This window comes from Athene cunicularia (genome assembly GCF_003259725.1).
Source record: "Athene cunicularia isolate RWA chromosome 1 unlocalized genomic scaffold, athCun1 chr1_part2, whole genome shotgun sequence".
In the NCBI taxonomy this organism is placed as follows: Eukaryota; Metazoa; Chordata; class Aves; order Strigiformes; family Strigidae; genus Athene; species Athene cunicularia.
In genome coordinates, this window is record NW_020799092.1 from 67142994 (window position 1) to 67163311 (window position 20318).

The 20318-nt window shown below is 43.1% G+C and overlaps 1 protein-coding gene across 1 annotated transcript in view; it reads right to left on the reverse strand.

Moving 5' to 3' along the window:
* Positions 1–14470, reverse strand: part of SLC2A13 (solute carrier family 2 member 13) — a 178093-nt gene extending 163623 nt beyond the window's left edge. Inside the window, exon 1 of the mRNA XM_026868199.1 lies at positions 14405–14470. Coding sequence (XP_026724000.1) covers positions 14405–14447 — 43 coding nt within the window. The 5' untranslated portion in view covers positions 14448–14470. The remainder of the gene's footprint in view (positions 1–14404) is intronic.
* Positions 14471–20318: the final 5848 nt, after the last annotated feature.

The window sequence follows — 20318 nt, forward strand, 5'->3', positions numbered from 1 at the left end:
AACAAAAGCCGGGAGCTTGTGAAGGGGAGCAGCGATTTGATGCTCCCACCGGGGACCGTCCTCGCGCGGGGGGCCGCACACGCCCGGCCACGGAGGCGCCCCCTGGCGGCGGAGTCCCGCGGGTGCGATGCAAACGGTGCCGGAAAAGGGCGTCACATCGGGATATTATTGTATATGAAATGGCTCGTATTAAAGTAAACCTTCTGACTTGACCCTCATAAGGGGGGCATCCAGTCGGTGGAGAATTTCGGTAACTGGCTGGATCGGTCCTTCCCAGCCCACACCTTGCGAGGAGTACTGGTCATAGCCACATCAACTGGAAAAATAGAAAAAGGAGCAAAGTCCAACGTGGCCAGCTGCACACAGCCTCTTTGGTGGTTTGCCTCTGCCTCAAAGCAAGCTGTGAAATGCTAATGCTGCAGTCCAGATAATCCCGACTAAATAAAATAGTGAGCTGTAGTTACTAAAATGAATTATGACAACAGTTGTCTATGTAGTTAATCCAGTTAGTGACAGATGTGGCAGTGGATTTATAAATACAGTAAGTCAGCTTCCATATTTGAGCATGTGAGAAGCCTGAACTAGGTAAAAATTAAAGATGTTAACATTCAGTTGTTTTTAATCAAGATTTGGATAACATGGCATGATTGGCACAGAGCATTCCTTATTCCTGTACAGACCGTTACAGCCCCACCCAGCACTACAGCAAGAAAGGGCTCCAAGTTACAGCACCAGTAACGAAGTTACATTGTGCTACAAGAAACTGTCCCCTCAGGTCCGGCATCTCTCCACAAGCAGACTTGCTTAGATTACTACAACGCCATCTGGAGAGAGAGCTCTAATTTTCCAGAAGTCTCCAGACTTGCCTGACAGGCACAGCACTCAATACTTTTCATATGTAAGCCCCAAATAAAAAAGATGGGACACAGTGCATTAAACAGAAAATATTCACACTGAACTCCTAGCCAGCTAGGAGTGCTTTCACAGAAGAATATTGTCACAACAGCTGGCTGTCACAAAAACAACCTGTCTTTTTTAACGGCCATCTCAGAAGCTGGAGGCATTCTGTATGTTACGGTTAATAGAGACTCAAGAGAGCTAACAAAAAGCGGTTGGTTTTTTTTTTCATTGATGGCCCAACACAATCAAAACCAGGCATCATTTCTCATCAGATCATACTGTCAGGCTCATCTCTTAAAAGGATTCCCTGAAGAAACACAACAAAAAAGTTCAGCTGTGGGGCACGCTACACTGAAGACCGACTTCATGAGAAAGAAGCAGGATTTGTTCGGTTTGCATGTAGATTTTCATTATTGTGATCATCTCTCCGTAGTACTGAATTTCATGGTAAGAGATGACTTATAAATGATTTCACAGTAATGCAAAAGGTAGTAGGTATGATTAGTAATCATAAGACAAAGATGTCAGATCCAAAGAAGGATTTGGGTGGATTTTAGGCATGATATGCTTTCAAGAGATTAAATGTTTAATTGAAACACTGTTTAGATTCCCAGCACTGCCTCATTCTCTCCTTTAAGGTGTGTTTGTACAATCAGTTGCCAGGTGATGTCGTGAACTAGTTCAAAGAACTTGTCTCCAGCTTTAAGAAACTTGATTTTTTTCGTTTCAGCGAGAGCAGGAATAATTACAGGATTTTACGGCTTTTATATTGTTAAAACATGGCATACATCAGAAAATGTCTTCCAGAAAACTACTGAGCGCTTTGTGCATGTGCCCAGAACTCCCCCAGACGTGAAGAGCTGGGAGTTAGCTCCTGTCTCTTTGTTGGCATTCACAAGCAGGTGGGTAAGTGCCTAAATCTCCTGGGGACTTATGTCCAGCTAATACACACAGTGAGATGCTGTAGGTCTTTTGTGTGATAGCCTTATGGTTGATATCCAAGCCCAGGAAGCGGGAGGCCTGAATCACAGATTTGCTTCAGCCCAGGAGGATTCAAATCTCTCTCTCACCTCTCAAGAAGACTGTAGGCTAAATGGGGAAAAGGTGGATTCTTAAAGGAAATTGGGTTGCTGTGCAGACAGTAATGTAAGAGCCACAGGGCTAGACAGACAGCGAGGTAGAAAAGGATCTGACTTTCTAGCAGAAGGTGGCCCAGCCTTGTCAGTGCTGGTTATATTCCTTACATGAAGATGTGGTTGCATTAAAAAAGAGAATAATACAAGGAGCAAATCCCCAAACCAAGAATTCTTCCCTTCTCAGTCAGTGCTGTAGGGGTAGGCATGAGGGCTTTAGCCTCATACAGTCTTTAGCAATACAGTGTGAAACCTCCTGTGATTTAGGCTCCTAAACTCTTTTCTTGTTCATCAGTGCTATGATTCCTTAAACTCTGATAAGCAACCTGCGCTGATACATTATTTTGCCATAAGCAGAATTGCTATGTAAGTTGAGAAATGCCCCTGCACTGGGCTGAGGGAAATCACCTAGCTTAATACTCAAAAAAAAAAAAAAAAAAAAAAAAATGTTTATAATAGTCACTTATATAATGTCTGAAACCTTGGAAAAGCACTGATAGTATTGTCAAAAACTTTTCTTTCAAGTTAGGTTTATGTGCAGTTCTCAGGGTTCAGAAACTTTTTCTCTACACAGAATTATGCATTAGCATTTTGCCAAGGAATATGGTTAGCTGCCACTTTATGCAAAAAGTATTTATTCCCTCTAACAAGACACAAACCGTGATACTGTATCACACTAGTTTGTCTAGTTTGCAAATATATATTGGTAATATATGGTTGGGACTATAAGGAATGCTCTACTTTAAAAATCAGGAACTGTAAATAGGAATTTACTGGAAACAATTTGGCATAAGCTGTGTATTGCCTTAAAACTTCCTTTTGTTCCAAAATTCATCCTGTTCTTGTATGGTCTCCTTGGAAAGAAGACACTTTTGGATACATTCCATTGTTTTCTAATCACTGTATAACATTCCTTCTCCAGCCATTTTCACTATCCTGACAGAGTAGTTTTGTTCATTTATCTGAATGTATCTATCTCTTAGCTCTCAAAGCAGTTTTAGTTGTTTGTAATCCTTCCAGTGTTTGCTTTGGGTTCTTCTTTATACATACAGATCCTGATTAGATGCTATTCCGATATCCCAAGCACAAATACAGGCTGGACGATGAGTAGATTGAGAGCAGCTCTGTGGAGAAGGACTTCGAGGTATTAGTGGATGAAAAACTGACTATGAGCCAGCAATGTGCGCTCACAGCCCAGAAAGCCAACTGTATCCTGGGCTGCATCAAGAGAAGTGGGGCCAGCAGGTCAAGGGAGAGGATTCTCTGCCTCTAGTTCACTCTCGTGAGACCCCACCTGCAGTACTGTGTTCAGCTCTGGGGCCCTCAACACAAGAAGGACAGGAACCTGCTTGAGCAGGTCCAGAGGAGGGACACAAAAATGATCAGGGGGCTGGAGCACCTCCATTATGAGGACAGGCTGAGAGAGTTGGGGTTGTTCAGCCTGGAGAAGAGAAGGCTCTGGGAAGACCTTAGAGCAGCCTTCCAGTACTTAAAGGGGGCTACAGGAAAGATGGGGAGGAACTCTTCATCAGGGAGTGTAGGGATAGGATGAGGGATAACAGTTTTAAACTGAAAGAGGGTAGATTTAGATTGGATATAGGAAGAAATTCTTTCCTGTGAGGGTGGTGAGACACTGGCACAGGTTGCCCAGAGAAGCTGTGGCTAACCCCTCCCTGGCAGTGTTCAAGGCCAGGCTGGACGGGGCTTTGAGCAACCTGGGCTAGTGGAAGGTGTCCCTGCCCATGGCAGGGGGGTTGGAAACAGATGATTTTTACAGTCTGTTCCAACCCAAACCACTCTATGATTCTGTCATTCTATGGTCTCAAAAAAAAATTACCCTTCATATACACAAGCTCTTCTTGATTGGACACTGTTATGTAGGACTTTAACTCCTAGCTGTCCTAGTCTGCAGGGTGACTTTTAGCCAATTGTTTACCTTCTACCTTGGTTATCTGAATCTGTAAACTGGGACAACACTATTGACCTCCTCTGTAAAATCCTTTCAAAGTGAAAGTAACGTCAGAATTTATTAGTAAGGAACCTACTGGCACCATACATTTAATCCTACTGGTCAAGTGTTAAGAGGTAAATTGCTTACAAGTAGAAAGAGTTGCAGTATTAGCACTGGAAAAGGGTGTGGATGATGGTGACTGCAGACAGAAGCTGACAACACTGTGGGATGACGCGTTCCGTTCCTGACAGGCAGAGCTGGCAGCAGTAGAGCTAAGGTTGCCTAAGACTTCACACCACAAGCTGTTTCAATCCCAGGTAACTTTACCAAAGTAATCATCTGAGCTCACATTTTGCATAACTGCTCTCCCTCTCATGCTAAATATATGAATTCAAGCAAACCCACTTCAAACCCATTGAAAATGCAATTGTAAGAAACACGTGGTTTTTGAAGTTAAATTTTTCTCTCTATTTTTAAAATCTCGCTTTTTCATGCTTTAGAGCAGGGACTCGATTTTTGGCAGGAGAACAGTTCCTTTCTGCCTTTGGCTGTCAGAAGAAAGATCTAACGAGATTTGACTGAAACAGAATCTCTGCTAGAGTCAGCAGCAATGTGTGTGAGAGCGTGCTGCTAAATCCAAGGGTGCCCTGAGCAGGTCTGCAGCCACTGAACTGATAACTGCGCACTAACCTCTGTGTAGGCGTCCAGAGGTGAAATTTGAGCAGCCCATTTAGATACATTGCTTTAAAAATCAGGGCCCTGCACACGCTGAAAGCCAGTGGTAGTGCAAAGTGGGGAGGAGGGAGACTTTTATTATTGTACAGTTTGGAATTTTTACATTCATGTACTTGAAAAGATGGTTTGCCATGCTACAGTCCTTATCAAGTCATTATTAGCCTGTAAAAATTATAATTACTTAGTTAAAACACCTAGCAGCATAAAAATCAAGGACTTGGCAAATCACTACCCACAAGATACTGAGGAAACACTGCTCTTGATACACCATTTCCTCAAACAAACATATGCCAACACAGAGCTGTTTGCCTGTCTGCCAGACAGAAACCTCCTTAAGTGCTGCAGATAAACCCAGAAGAACAACAGGTCATCTCTCAGTCAGCTCTGATTCTTGACATCAGAGTAACCCTCTCTTCCAACACCTAGCGTCTGGTTTATATGAAAGACATATGCAGGAAGAGAACCACGTGCAAAACCATCAGTTTTATTCCAAACGCCCACAATTCTATTGTTCACTAAACAAATTTGATTTATGAGAGTCCATTTCTCTAAAAGGTGGACAGGACTTCTAAACCAAATCCTTCTACAGATTATGTAAAACCAACACATCAGTTGTCCATCATTTAATGAAATAAAACCAACAAATAAATCAGAAAGGCTTTGAAGCTTATGTGTGACTACACGCTATTCTGTATCCCTAGAAAAGTAACGGCTGACCCAGCATGAGTTCACGACTTTATAAGCTGTCGCCTCATCAAAGCAAAATCTTAGCGTCAAATTAAAGTCGCAAGGAGTGGAAACCATATGTTTTAAGCAGCAGGTTGAAAGCTGGCTTTGCTGTCAGCCCTGACATTGCTTTGCCTCTGAGCAGAACACTACACAGAAGTGCTTTATCCAAGGCTGCAAAGGAAGCTGGAAACAGACTGGGAGGAATTCAGTTAGTGACTAATTAAGTTGGTTGTACCCTCTGGATCTGACAGATGGTGAATCCATCATAACTTGTTGGTAGTTTTTTGGAGATAACTGTACAATGAGGGATAAGCAAGTTTGAAAAGGAAATTGGGCCACGTGAATTCCCTGTGCAAAGGCAAAATACGCATAGAGAGTGCCTGAAGTTGACTGATACATGCCAGGACATCATCCTGGCACATGAAGCATGAAAGCCAGCACTTTACATGGCTGGGAAAGAGGATGGAGCAGCAAGCTGGGACTTTTATTTGCCTCCTTGCTTATTTCTTTCTGTATCTATGCTTCAGAATGTCTGTTTCCACCAGTGTAGATGGACATCTTTTTAAAATCTATTTTGTTAGGCTGTATTAAAATCTGCTACATTTTTTAAATAGGCCCTCTGTGAAATGTTTTATGGTACTTCGTCTAGAAATTTTAACAAATTCCCTGACAAACATCACACCTGCCACAGTGATAATTTCAAGTATAATATTAAACGCTCATGAAAATTGCATTAATAGTGATTCTTGACCCCTTCAAAGCAATTGATATGAGTATGTACTAATCTCATGGGAAGATTAATGCCAACAGTAGGAAGTGTTGAACAGTCACTGATACTCATCACAAAGTAATGCCACTGATATTTAAAAAGCCTCTGTGTTCAGTGAGGACTCTTGCTCACAATCTGACACTACCACGTGGCCCTGGATATATCTAGGAGGAACTTCTGATGGTACTCTAGGTGACAGAGGTTGGGAGTTAAGCACATGGGGTCTCTTTCTAGAAGCTTTCCAAGTTTCCAAGCTGCTTTCACTAATGATGGAAATATTGTGCACATGCTTCCTCCTACAGCTACAAATTATATGCCTAAATAAGGCAGATTTGATCCCATCCCATTTTTGCTTGCATCAAAAAGGCAGGCAGGCAGAAACTTCCCTCGGGTACCCGTGCCTGTACACAGATGCACAGCACCTGGCAATAAGGAGGAGCAGCTGCGCTGCCAGGCAGGATTGCAGAGTCTTTGCCATGAGTCACAGAGTGGAGTGGTGCACATGGCTGGAACGTGGCCATAGGTGGATAGGACATTTAGGAAGAACAAGCAGAGAAGAGCAGAGGGTGTCATGCTTTATGTTAAGTTGCTCTCACACAGTGCTCCAGTATCAAACTGGAGACATGCCTGCTGAGAGTTTCTGGGTCAAGATCAGAGTGAGAAGGAACCTGGAGGATGTTGTGATAGGTGCGTGCCACAGACTGCACGCTGTGAGGAGGCAGGGCCTGAGGCTTTCTGCAAGCTGGAAGTCTCCCACTTGGAGACCTTGTCTTCGCTGGAGATTTCAGCTACCCACTTGTCTGCTGGAAGAGCAGAGTAGCATTAGGCAGGCAATCCAGGGGGTTCTTAGAGTGCAGTGGTGACATTTTCCTAACTCAAAAGAAAGAGGGGGGGCAGTCACGGCCTTCTGCTTAACACTGGCTTAACCTCCTGCTGAGGAGCAGGGAAAAAGTGGGGGTGAGAGTGGTCACAGAACATGGCTTGTGCTGCAGCAGCCACTAGGTGACAGATGCAGAGGAAAGCCAGGAAGGTGAGCAACATCGTTAGGACTCTGGGTGATCAGCCCTATTCAGGAAATAGCCTGTGGGAAGCAGCCTTGAAGGGGAAGAGTCCCCAGAAGAACTAATTGGTGTTTAAAGAGAACTTACTGAGAGATCATGCATGAACTATCCCCTTGTGCAGGAGCACAGGAAACTTCAGCTGACAGCCCATTTGGCTAGGCAAGACCCATCCTAATAAACTAAAATATGGACAGGGAATATATAGGAAGCAGAAGCAGGAGCAAAAAGCACTGCTCAGGCGCTTAGGGGTAAAATCAGGGAGGCTTAAAGCCCAGCTGAAACTAAAATTAGTGAGGGACATAAAGGGTAGTAAGGTAAAAAGAGATAACTACAGGTATAACATGGGTCTGTAGGTGGATGGGAGAGACAACATGGTGACAGACAACACAGAAAAGGCTGAAGTAATCAGCACCTTCTTTTGCACCAGTTGTCACATGTGAATTGTGCTCCCTGGCCTTTGCACATATCAGCACAGGCTGAGAAGGGCATTGGGGGAGCAGCAGTTAGGGACCACTGAGACAACTTGTTGAAGTGCTAAGGCTTGGACAATAGGCCCAAGCCAGAGTTGACCTATAGATGAATCCTCTATATTTTATAACTGATAACCATTGTACTAAACATATGTATCTTGGATATATCCTTATCTTTCCCTGTGTGTAGGCAAGATAACAGTGTCACAGAGACAGCTGTCTGGCCCTGTGACCTGGCGTGTGATCTTGCTCATAAATCAATTAGATAAGCTGGAAAACTCCCTTAGTTTCTCCCCTGAGCCCTGGCCAGGCTCTGGGAGAATCTAACGTGAGAATTATTTCTGCTTAAAACAAAGGTGCCAGCTATTCTTGCTAGCTGATTTTTAGGTATATAAGGCTGGACCCACTCACAGCAACTTTGGAAGCCTCACCTATGGGTGGACACACTCATAAGATTTCCCACTTGCAGGAAAAGGTTCTCCAAATCCTTGCTGTAACCAGGGCTCCCCAAAAACTGCAGATCTGGGTGATGGTAAAGTATGCAAGTGGAGATGTATCTTTTCTTAATCACTATTTTCTCTCAGGTAGTAATGATTTGATGCATTACCCTGTATTTTCCTATTTGTTTAAGTGCAGTATTCTGTCTTTTCTTACTGTATGTTTTCTGTATTATTCTGTTACATTATTTAGTTATTTTAATTAAAATATGCCTGCTCTTTTCACTCTGGTGTCTGACTTTAATTGGTATCCCTAATCAGCAAAACACTTGTATGCATTCAGACCTCCAGAGCCAGGTGGTGGTCACTCAAGAGCATCAATATCGCTGGCCAGTGTCATTGCAAGGTCACTGTCTATCATCTACAGAAAATCATGGCAAGTAGGAGGGGACCCTGAGGACTGCAAGAAGGTTAACATTACACATATTTTTAAAATAAAGGCAACAAGAAGGATACAGGGATTTGTAGGTCAGCCTGATTGATCCCCCAGGAGAAGATGGTATCTGACTGTGCCCAGAGATGCTTATGCAGGTCACCTGGTGCTGTGATGGAGCCCAAGCTCACCTGTGCCAGGTGGCACCTATGCTGAGCACCCCACATCTCTCATTCATGCTGGAAGCCTTGGCGTAGGCAGCCTTGAGATGTGTCTTAATGTGGAGAACCACTCAGTGCAGAGTGTTGAGCTGCTGGAGCTGCCTTTGGCAGGTTACATGAGAGGCTCATTTCTGCTCCATACAGACACCCAGGGTGCCATGGTCACCAGGCCACCAGGTTGTTCCTTGTTATCCCAGGGAGTGCAGGAGTGTCCTGGATAAGAAGACAGCTTTGCCCTCCATGCAAGTGGTGTTCATTCAGCACCAAGAATGCATGTGGCACGAGTGGTGCTGGGACCACGCTGGAGGACTGTGTGAGGCAGAGAACCATAACTGGTGCAGCCATGTTCATACTGCCTGCTGGGAATGGTCCGGGAGGAACCCATCCCCAGCCTTTCCCAGGCTTTGTCTCAGGTCCAGTTGGTTTGCTCCAAAACGGAGCCTGGAGTGAACTGAAATTTTGCTCTTTGGCTTATTAGAGATCAGCACTCGAGTTCACTCACTAGTACTTTTATTTAGCAGAGGAGAAGACCCTCTGTGCTGACTACACAGGGAGCTGTAGTTCCTGCCCCAGCACTTCTGCTTACATCCTTAAAGCAGATGATGTGACTACCCACCCTTGATGTAGCCAACTGGACGTGCTGCCTATACTAAAGCATTTACTGCAGAAAACAATTACAGAGATAAATATAAGGTTACAGAAAGCAACTTAAGGTATCGTCAATAGAGAATAAAGCAATATACATTTTATGTGTTAATATAAAATATACAAGGTAATAAGAATAGTTTAGTATATTCAGCCTTCCTGTAAGACATTAGCAATGCAGTTTAGGATACTCACGGCCTCTAGCTCTGACAGTGACACATGTAGGTGACACTAAGTGTGCAGTTAACACAGAAATGGCAGGTACCTACGGCTAATCAATAGTACGGGTAGCCTGAATACATCCTAGGGGAACACAGCCAAACAGCTCACATGGAGGTATCTAAATGTAAGGTCTTGGGGAGATAACAGAACACATTTAAGGATTGCATCTTGAGTTGTACAATGAGGCTGATACTCTTCACAAGACCATGAGACTGTAAACATACTAAGAAAGTGTGAATGTTTTGACTCCACTGAACTGTGTGTGCTTACTGTCAGCACTGAAGAGGACTAAACTTACATTTTACTTGTTGCAGTTCTGCAGCTGTAGAATTCTTATGATAACTTTCAGAGGAAAACACCTAATAGAGAAGTGGGAGCTTAACTGGTTTATATTTTTCTAATTTTCTGTATTTTACTAACAGTAAAGAGGCAGAACATCTCTAAGTGAACAAGAACTACTCAAGGAACACAAATTTGGTGAATGTTATCACTGTTATCAAAAGTACAGTTCTGTGAGCAATGGGGTGGTTATTGCTCAGGACCAATGGCAATGAGGAAGTGTTGTCACTTTATTCTTATACTCAGCTCTCCAAAACTGGCAATTAATGTAGTTAGTATTGATAGCACTGTGGTAGACAACATAAAATAAGAGAGAGAAGAAAAGGAGAGAAATAGAAGAAGATAAAAAGAGCAGAGGAAGCAAAAATCTTGAAGTATAGTAGGAGAAAGTCAGATTCAAACAAATAAATAGTCTTGTGGGCTTTTGGAAACTTTCAAGTAGTGAAGATAGAGAAAAAGAGACAGGAAAAAAAAGACATGGTGAGTAAGCAGGTAGAAATCTATGTTTTAGATGCTGATTCCAGCTGGGTTGGGTTAGGTCAGGAAAATCAATCAACAAGCAGTAGCTTTTAAAGCGAACAAGTCTGAACATCAAATGTATTTGAAGAAAAAGAGGAGTAAATAAACAGTCTTTTGTGGCACAATCCCTCCCTATGCTCCCTCTTGCTATTGGGATTGACATTGCTTTAAAAGCCCAACCACATTTGTTTGTAATCTGATGGTAAAGCTGTGTATCAAAGAGCTTCCAGGCTGGCATTTCTTAAGAGGAACTTCTGCTGAAACACAGGACAGACCTTTACTAGTTTTCTTTGCAGGAAGATGTAGTCCAGATGGGTGGTTTTCAGATCTGCCTCCACGTATTAGCCCCACACCCAGACCTGCACGTGATTCTCCAGCAGGATCCATTCCAAGCCTTCTGGTGAGTTGGGCCCTTTTGCGAGGTACAACACAGCTGCTTGCTCTCTAGAGTTGTACCTTAATCCTGCCTTTCTATAAGGCAGAGACAAGAGGAATGGATGGGGTTCCTTTCTACCTGGAACCTTCTTTCTCTAAACTTCACCAACCTTCACCAACTCAGCTAATAGCTTGCCTCAGGAAAAGCATTTATTAGTACCCTGCTAGCTTGAGGTTTCAACCTGTGCCTGAAGGCTGCAATTGGTGAAGGATACAGGCTGGCCCAGTGCCCACATAACTTCTTGCTTGGAGCCACTGATTCTTCAAATTCATTCATAAAAAGTGAACAGGGAGGAGAGGCAGGGCACTATAGCACTATAAATTACACTGGAACTTTCTGCAGTACTAATGCATCAGTGCCTGTCATTTGAAATTTCTGCATCACTTATTTGGATGTTATGTGAAAGGACAAAAACCCCCATTTTTAGTCATCATATTCTCATAACTGGTTAGGAAATAGGGTTCATCAACAGACATCAAAGAAAGTATCTGAGACTTAGGGTAAGAGAGAAGATTGAGATCCCAAAGGAAAAGAATTACTAGTGAAAGAAAATAAACCTTTTAAAATAGACCACTGATTTGTTGTATGGGGAAACTGCAAATGAGCAAAGTTCTTTCCCAACAAATATTACCTTGTTTATGGCCATGAAATCTGCCACTGTCAGCCTCTTCCTGATGCTGCCTAGGATCACCACCCATTAGGCCCAGGGCAAAGATGTTGTGGACTGGTACCATGGGATGGGACCTCCTTCTATTCCCTATTACATTGGGTGTCCAGCTGGAACTCTTCTGGAAGATACTTCTAAGTGCTGAGATGCCTGCGTGGTTACACTGCTATTCTCTGGGAACCTCTGTTAGCTTTCCCTTTCTGATGCAACATGAAGAACCAACAGCCTATTCTAGTTTTATTTCCTGATTGGCCATCTTGATGAGTGGGACCACTGATTTAAAGTCTCTTTGTTGATGAAAGGGATGAACTTTCCATTCTAGAGAGACCTTGGCCAACACTCTGAGAAAAAAAATGAGCTTATAAAAAGCACCAAAGCAGACCTGTTGCTCAGGAGAAATACAAATGCCTGCTTGAGGCCAAACCTTCCAGACCAGGGCATACTCATATCAGGTTCATTTTCTGAGCAGTTGAGAATCTCTCACAAGTCTCTACTGAATTATTTTTCTTAATCTTTTTTTTCTCCTTGAAGGTTTTACTTAATGTCTCTTTTTAGAAATCACAAAATAGACAGCTGATTTAAAGTCCTCTTTTCTACCAAGGAATCATCATCTCCTAAGTCCAAAGCAAGAGATAGCTCAGTCCCAAGACTGTAAGAATTGGGTATTTGATTACTGACATGGTCAAATCAACATGTTTATTTCATCATCTACTCTTTGGAAAATTTTACTGACATTTTCAGGAAAAATCCAGACTGAGACAAATGGCAAACTACAGTCTGATGAAGATATAACTGTGTCTTATTTACAATGGGAAGCACTGAACAGCCTTATCTGTGGCTGGCATCTGAAGAAGTAAGAGTATGTCTGCACCACATGCTGCAGCTTCAAGCGTATATATCTGAACTAGAGCAGGGTATACCTAGCCACCTGAGCATGGAGCTCTACTCCAGCTAATTTGTCATTCACAGAGGTTTTATTAATGTAGTGCTGAACATCACACTCATGATGTCATATTGAACAGGTAGCTCAGGTACCACTGAATCCCTGAATATTTAATAGTGACTCTGCACTGTTGCTTGCCTTATGGACTTCCATTTTATTGCACTTAGTATAAGTCACTCAACACACTGCAACTTCATATAGGCATTATAAGCTAACTTCTATTAGCAAGCCATGCCTGAAGATGGTAGCGGTTGGTCCTCACATTTTCCTGTGCCAGGAGAACAATTTATTAATTCCTTTTTATTCAGTCATGAGGAATGCATCCCCAAACTTTCCATATTCGATGAAACAGAGTAAAACAGTTGCACTGTAGAATGAACTACATCTGTTGTAAGGAGTGCTTACAACAGCAAACTGCCACACCAGATGTGTTCTGAAGCATGAATCTATCTTGAAGACTGATCCTTAAAAAAATTCAACTAGAAGTCACAAAGGCTTCAAAGGATTCTATTTACATGTATAAATATTTAAAGATTCGGATTTGCTCATACCTGCTATTTATCAAGGAAAAAGCTCTGGGCTTTTTGATTAAGCTTGTAATTGTTCAGAAATATACCTGGATTCAATAACAGGCCAAAGAAGATACTGCATTAAAGGAAAATACTGAGTTATTTCATAAGATAGACACTCACTAATAAAGCTAGAAGTGAAGGCATTACTCTTATGCTGGGAGAACAATTATAGCAACAGATCTTGGGGAAGGGGAGATTAGACCAGAGGGAGACAGCAAGGCAAGCATGGGCAGTAACATCATCGCCAAGGGTGCTACCCCACTGTACTTGAGCAAGATGAGCAGAGCAGCTCCAGTGAGAGCAACCAGGGTCAGCCAAGGGTTCATAGTGTCCACAGATCCACCAGGTAAGTCCATAGCAATAAGGCAGGTCCAAGGTAAAGCAGGAAAATCAAGTCAACAAATCAGGGTGAGGATCAGGCCCAGTGAGGATAGGCAGGGCAGCCCAGATCCATGATGGCCAGATAAGTTCATAGTAATGAGGCTGATCAAAGATCATGCCAAGAGGTCAGGTGCAGATTGACAGGGTACATGGGCATGGCTGTAATGTAGCTGTGGCAGGTGCATCCGCCCAGTGAAAGCAGAGTTTCTTGGCTGCTGAAGGGTAGCAGCTTGGGCTACCTTTGTTCTCAGGGCCTCGTGGGAATTGGGGCCTTTGGCCAATGGCAGCCGCTGTTGACTACAGGTCAGATTGGGGCTGGGTGTAAATGGAGTCCCCTGGGGGAGCCATTTGGAGCTCAGCCCCTGGAGCAGCAGGTGCGGTGAGGGTTAGGGACTCTCCCCTTGGGTCGGGACGCTGCCCAAGGAAACTCCTCGAGGGGTCTTGGGTCTGGACACTGCCCTGAGCAGGTCCTCGAGGTTGAGAGCCCTCACTTGTCATGTGAGAGATAAAGCATTTGGGGTTGTCGTTAAACCCTAGGTAGCAGGGCTTTGTAAAATGTTTTGGTTGTTAAACCCTGGGGAGTGGTGCTTTGTTCTATGTTCTGGGTTGCCGTTAAACCCTAGAAAGCTGTTCTGTTCTCCTCTCACAGACATTCCAACGTGTAATTTATGGAGAACTAGTTACCTGTATTAATAATAATTTTTTTATTTTTGGTGGTTGGTTGTTTTTTTGAGAGCCTCTGTAACAGTAGCTCAGGCACAAACAAGGGCAGGGGTCTGAGCTGCAATGCAGCTCCAGAGGGAAGGAGCTGCTTCTCACAGCCCTTCCTTGCATAACTCACCCGAACATGATTCACTTGAACCAAGGTTGCACAGCGGCACCATATCAGCACCAACCTTGAGCACAGGCAGACAACTCCCAGGAGAGGGGAGTGTGCTGAGGGGCCTGACAACAAAAAGAACAGGATGAAAAAAAGTGTAACTGGCATGGTTTATGCCCTACTTGTCATTTATTCACAAATATAGCTGGAAAAAGCACTACTCGGACATCCTTCAGATGGAACTCACGAGTGCTAGGACTGAGAGAGGAGGAAGTGGCATTAACGTGGAAACAGTTTTTGTAATTCAAGTACACATGGCCTTAGTTGCAGCACATGATAGGACCCTTTTGGCTTTCTCTAACTTAAGTCAGCTGATGACTGTACCAAAGGGTGACTTCTTGTTATGATCTGCGACCTGAATTCATCTATTGGTCTAAAATCTATCACTGGAGTTCTTCTGATCAGTGTTTTTAAAATCACCACTTCTTTTGATATTAAACAATAGTCTTATGTCTCAAAGTCAATCTCTTTTGGTATTGGCTTTACCTGAACAAAATGCTATAGGCCAAATATAAACCTAATTATCCTCCAACACCCCAGGCTGGCTACTAAAACAAATGAAAAAGTGTGTCAGAAGTTTTATTTACTAAGTTCTAGAAACTATTTCATAATAGGCTTTGAATGTGGAAACTGCTATAGAACCTGTGTGCTGCAATCCATTGCATCCAATGCTTGGAAAACAGCAACACGGTTTGAAGAAAAGTGGTTATGAAGTTTGACTGTAAGAGTATTTCCTTCCATCTAATAATGTTGACACTAAAGTACTACTAATCCTCAACAAGAACATTTTGCTCTTGGTTCAACAGAATAATGTGGTGTTACAGCTGTATTTTGATATTAACATCTGTTCATGTCTAATGGAGATTTTGACTTTAAAAAGAAAACTAACCTAGTGTATGCTAGCTGCTGGAATTTATAGAATATTAATGAAAAATCATTAAAAGCTGATTTAAAATTACAATATATGAAGTATGAGAAGTGTCTGGTGAAGTAATTTGCCAAAAGAAGTGCCATGGAATTCTGAAACATTATTTACATGTAATGAATTTGGAATACAAAGCCCCAAGACTTTCAAGTCATGGACAGTTATGCAAGCCCTGTGGAGGTGTGGTGGGTAAACTGAGCATTCTTAGTTACAGTACTTACAGACAAGTGCAAGAAGAGACAAATTTGCTCATCCAGGCTTCCTTGCGCAGAGCAGTCAAAGGACTTTTACAAAGGACAGAATAAAATAATTTTTTTTTAGAAAGCTGCCTGATCTTATTTTAAGTCCATAGATAGTGCAGGCAGGCCAGCAAATTTACCTCACATGGAAATCCCCATCTACCAGATTGCAGCTTCCAGATAGAAACTTCACCTGCAAGCTATCATGCTTTTGTCTAAAACACTGAGAAGTCTGTCACTTCTCATTCCCACATGTAAGCATTTATTCGACGTCATCAATCACCTTCAAAACTGAAGAGATCGTACTTCTTAAATTTCATACTGGAAGAATTATTTTACAGCTTCTTATTTATTTTTCTGTCTTTAATCATGGGCAATGACAGAGCTTTCAATTGATACACATAGAACTATTCCTTCATCTATAGATGTTTCTCCACTACTTACATTTCTGGCTCAAGATGACATGTAGGAATTAAGGCACTGAATACATGTTGGGAGTCAGTATAGCCAAGAAGTATGTACTTATAACAAGCTTTTAAAATAATATTATTTAACTCTGAATTAGTAAAAACATGAGGATCACCCAGCCCTAAATAGGTCTTGACCATCTATCCAGCAGTTTGACTGTCCTATTGAAAAAACAAAGCGTGCTCATGACATTAAATTCACACCATCATGCCCAATAAGAGGCACCTGACTGTAAATCCCTTCCTTGTGTGCTTCACTTCACCATTTAAAACAGTTATTTTCAATGAAAAGAGTAAAAAATAATCAACTGAGTTCAGAGGCAACATTTTCATTATCAGGAATCATCACTACTAAGATTTGAAGCCTTGAAACTCTACCATCACAACTGACAGCCTTCAAAACTAGCTGTGCTGGCTGGTTGTTAGCACAGCGGCTCAGTATGGAGCTCTGACTACTTCCAGGAGCTAGGAGTGAGACAGATCAAAATAGTGCCCAAGGGCAGGCAGACAACAGACATTTGGGGGTAAAAAGCATACGCTATACCTCTGATCTATACCTTTTGCCTTAGGAAGACCTCTTTCACACATCCTTTTTCTTCACCTCATGCAGTCCAGCTGCTGTGGCTGGTAGGCTGGAAACAAGGGATCCTGAGCGTGTGTGCGAAAGGGAGCATTCCTGCGCAGTTGCCAAAATTATCATGAGGACTGAAAAAAGAGAAGAGAAATAGCAATTAACAGCTGCATGATACAAACAAGACACCCCTGAAGCCCAGTGCATTCTCCCCTGCTGCACAACAAAACCCTGTTATAAATGCAAGAGTTATGAGTGCTTCCTAGAGAAAAGGCAGCAACAGCCCTTAGAACTTAAATCTACTGCTGATACCAGTCTTCCCATCTTCACTCCTCTTCTTCCACCTTCCTTAATAAATGGTTTAAAACATTTAGTGTTTGAACATACAAAGCATTACATTTACTCTGAAGTCACTAGGATTATCCTTCTGTCCAGCCAGCACTTCAACAAAGACTCCCTGGTAACAAGCATTCAGACACCAGAGAACCCCTCTACCCAGAGAATACAAGAAAAAGCACCTCCACAGTACATTAACCCTCTTCCTAACCTCCTAAAGGAGGCTTTACAGTTTGTTCAGAAGTCAGAGAGATCTGGCTCTTGCAGAAGCTGGGGAATCTATTTCAAATCATAAGACTCCTACAGGATGACCTGCTGTTCAATCTCTTTTTCCAGCAGATAATTTCCAATATGCTACTTTCAAGGATGGTTTATCAAGTATTTCAAAAGAAGGTGATTTCACAAGAGAACACACTCTGACTGGTTTGCATTCTCTCCAGCTATTCAGAGCTAGCATTTTGCCGAACTTACAGTTCACATAACCTTGCTCAAGTGCTTCTAGGAAGCTACTAGTGACAATTAGTCCTTGTCAGCCCCAGGCATACACACAACACCTACCATGCATCCAGATGCTTCCTTGTGCCTTTGTAGATGTTTCCACCCTGGGAAACCATAGGGCTGACAGACACAAACACTGCTTACATCACACAGCTACAAAAATGTATCAGGAAGAAAAACAGGCACTCAAGTAACACGTCCACAGTTTGTGAATAGTGATCTACATGAAGAGAGATACCAGGTACAAAAGAAAAGCCATATTTCTTCTCCCATTTTCAATGTAATTTTTTTCTTCAAGGGAGAAAATACCAATAAGAAAACTTTGCAAAGATTGCTTGCTTTTAAGTATACCACACAAGATATGGATTGCCCATTTCACCCCAAAATAGTACACTGCTTTCTAATTGCCTCATCTTCTGAACACTGGGACCCAGAGAAATAGAGCCAGTAAGGTGCAAATGCCTTATGTCCCAGCCTCCTGGAAACCCAGGAAGACTGCTGTTAGGAGGAGGGGATCCCATGAAGGTCTTAGAGGAGCCAGTGGTTGATCCCCTACAGGCAAATGTCCCATGGAGGCATTTGTGATGACTCATGCAGTACACCAGCCAGGCATCCAGGGCCTGAGGGCCTGCGTCTCCCGCTGGATGCTCCTGCATGCTTTTCCTTTGCAGTACACCTTCCAAGACCAAGTACTGCCTGGTCTTTTGTTATTTACTGTATTAATATGAGCACTGTATGAGAAATAGCGTGGCCAGCAGGGACAGGAAAGGGATCTTAGCCCTGTACTCAGCACTGGTGAGGCCGCCCCTCGATTCCTGTGTTCAGTTTTGGGTCCCTCACTACAAAAAGGACATTGAATGACTCGAGCGTGTCCAGAGAAGGGCAACGGAGCTGGTGCAGGGTCTGGAGCACAGGTCGTACGGGGAGCGGCTGAGGGAACTGGGGGTGTTTAGTCTGGAGAAGAGGAGGCTGAGGGGAGACCTCATCGCCCTCTACAGCTCCCTGAATGGAGGGTGCAGAGAGCTGGGGATGAGTCTCTTTAACCAACTAACAAGCGATAGGACAAGAGGGAATGGCCTCAAATTGCACCAGAGAAGGTTTAGACTGGATATTAGGAAGCATTTCTTTCCAGAAGGGGTTGTTGGGCGTTGGAATGGGCTGCCCAGGGAGGTGGTGCAGTCCCCATCCCTGGAGGTGTTCAAGAGTTGGTTCGACATAGCGCTGAGGGATCTGGTGTAGTTGGGAACTGTCAGTGTTAGGTTAATGCTTGGATTAGGTGATCTTCAAGGTCTTTTCCAACCTAGATGATTCTGTGATTTCTGTGGAAGGGACCCTATAAAAGCAAAGGATGGGTTTGATATGGGGTTGGAAATGTCTGTGCAAAGAAGGGTAAATGTTCTGATGAATGCTAACATTATGTACTATCCTCCCAGTACAGCCTAGCATACATGCTCCATAAAGGAACTACCATCACCCCATCCAGGTATACACAGACATTTGGGTGAGAATAACAGACTTTTCTTCTTCAATGGACATCTTTCTCTATAACCACATGGAGGTCCACAGAGAAAGCCCCCCACCTCTCCAATATATGCAGCAGTCAGGCTTTCCCATCACTGTGCGCTGCTGGAGCAACAGCCAAGCTGGAGACCAAAACTGGAACCCCTTCCAGATTTTCTGGAGCGCAGAAGGCAAAAGGGAGAGGCCCATGGGCCTCTGAGCCTGATAGTTCATTTAGATGAGCAGCTAGAAGGATCATTAAAGTTGTTGGTAATGGGGCTGTACACTGACCAGCCACAAACTCATGCTTCTCTGCAAGGTGTGCAAATGTGCCTGAAATCCATGAAGACACTGTGAGAAACTACTCTGCAGTTTCAAAGATGTGTAGTCCAAGCTGATCATTAGGCATAGAGATGAAGTGGAAATACCTGTTCTGCAAGGATGCAGGTGCTGGAGGCCAGGACTACACTACTTATTTGTCTCCAGCTTTTGCAATTTTATTATTGTACCCTCATTTGCTATAGATTTAGCCCATGTTCATCTGTGCAGATCCTAGTGGCTGATAGCCTGCATGGATCTGCACAGTACCTGCATGAGCTCTACTACAGTACCACACAAGTTCCTCAGCCTGACTTTTGGCTTGTCTGTGCAAGAGAAGCTCAGAGAAAGGGGCATCAGCTTTTTATTTCCCCAAGGAACTATAAGGACCAAAGAAGTCACAAGTTACAGTTAACTTGGAGCTGACTTTGTAAAATCCCATAATGTCAGCAGCTTCTTTAGCACCAGCATGATGAATGCCTCTTTGGAAGGCACACAAAATGGGGCAAAAGGCAGTACCTGGTAGCAGCTCATATTTTAGTGCATTCCTGTTAAAAATGGCAAAGTGGGGCCCAGGAAACATTCCTGGGAGCTCGATATCTATTTTATTTTTTTCTGAGAAGAGGCAGCTATTGAGGATGGGTCCCTCTTTGAAGCAATCTGCTGTAGCATTTTAAATGCAGTCTGGGATCATAAGCTACAACCTGGCTAGCAGCTAGCAACTGGAAAGAGCACGCTTTTAGCTTTGCAGGCATAGAGGCCTGTCAAACTGAGAAGAGCCATAGCATCACTTAAGAAACTCAGAAATGAAAGGATATGAAAAATAGTCATAGTGTTTTTGAGTCACAGAGGTACCACACGGGGCCCAGTACAGGCATGGCTTCTGACTGTCCATCCTCCAAAGAAACTGGAACAAACCCAGTGCATTTTAAGATGCATTCATACCCTCTTTTCCTGTCACACTTACATAGGTTGAAATTTCACAACAGCAATGCCCACAATGAAATGAATAATAACTTTT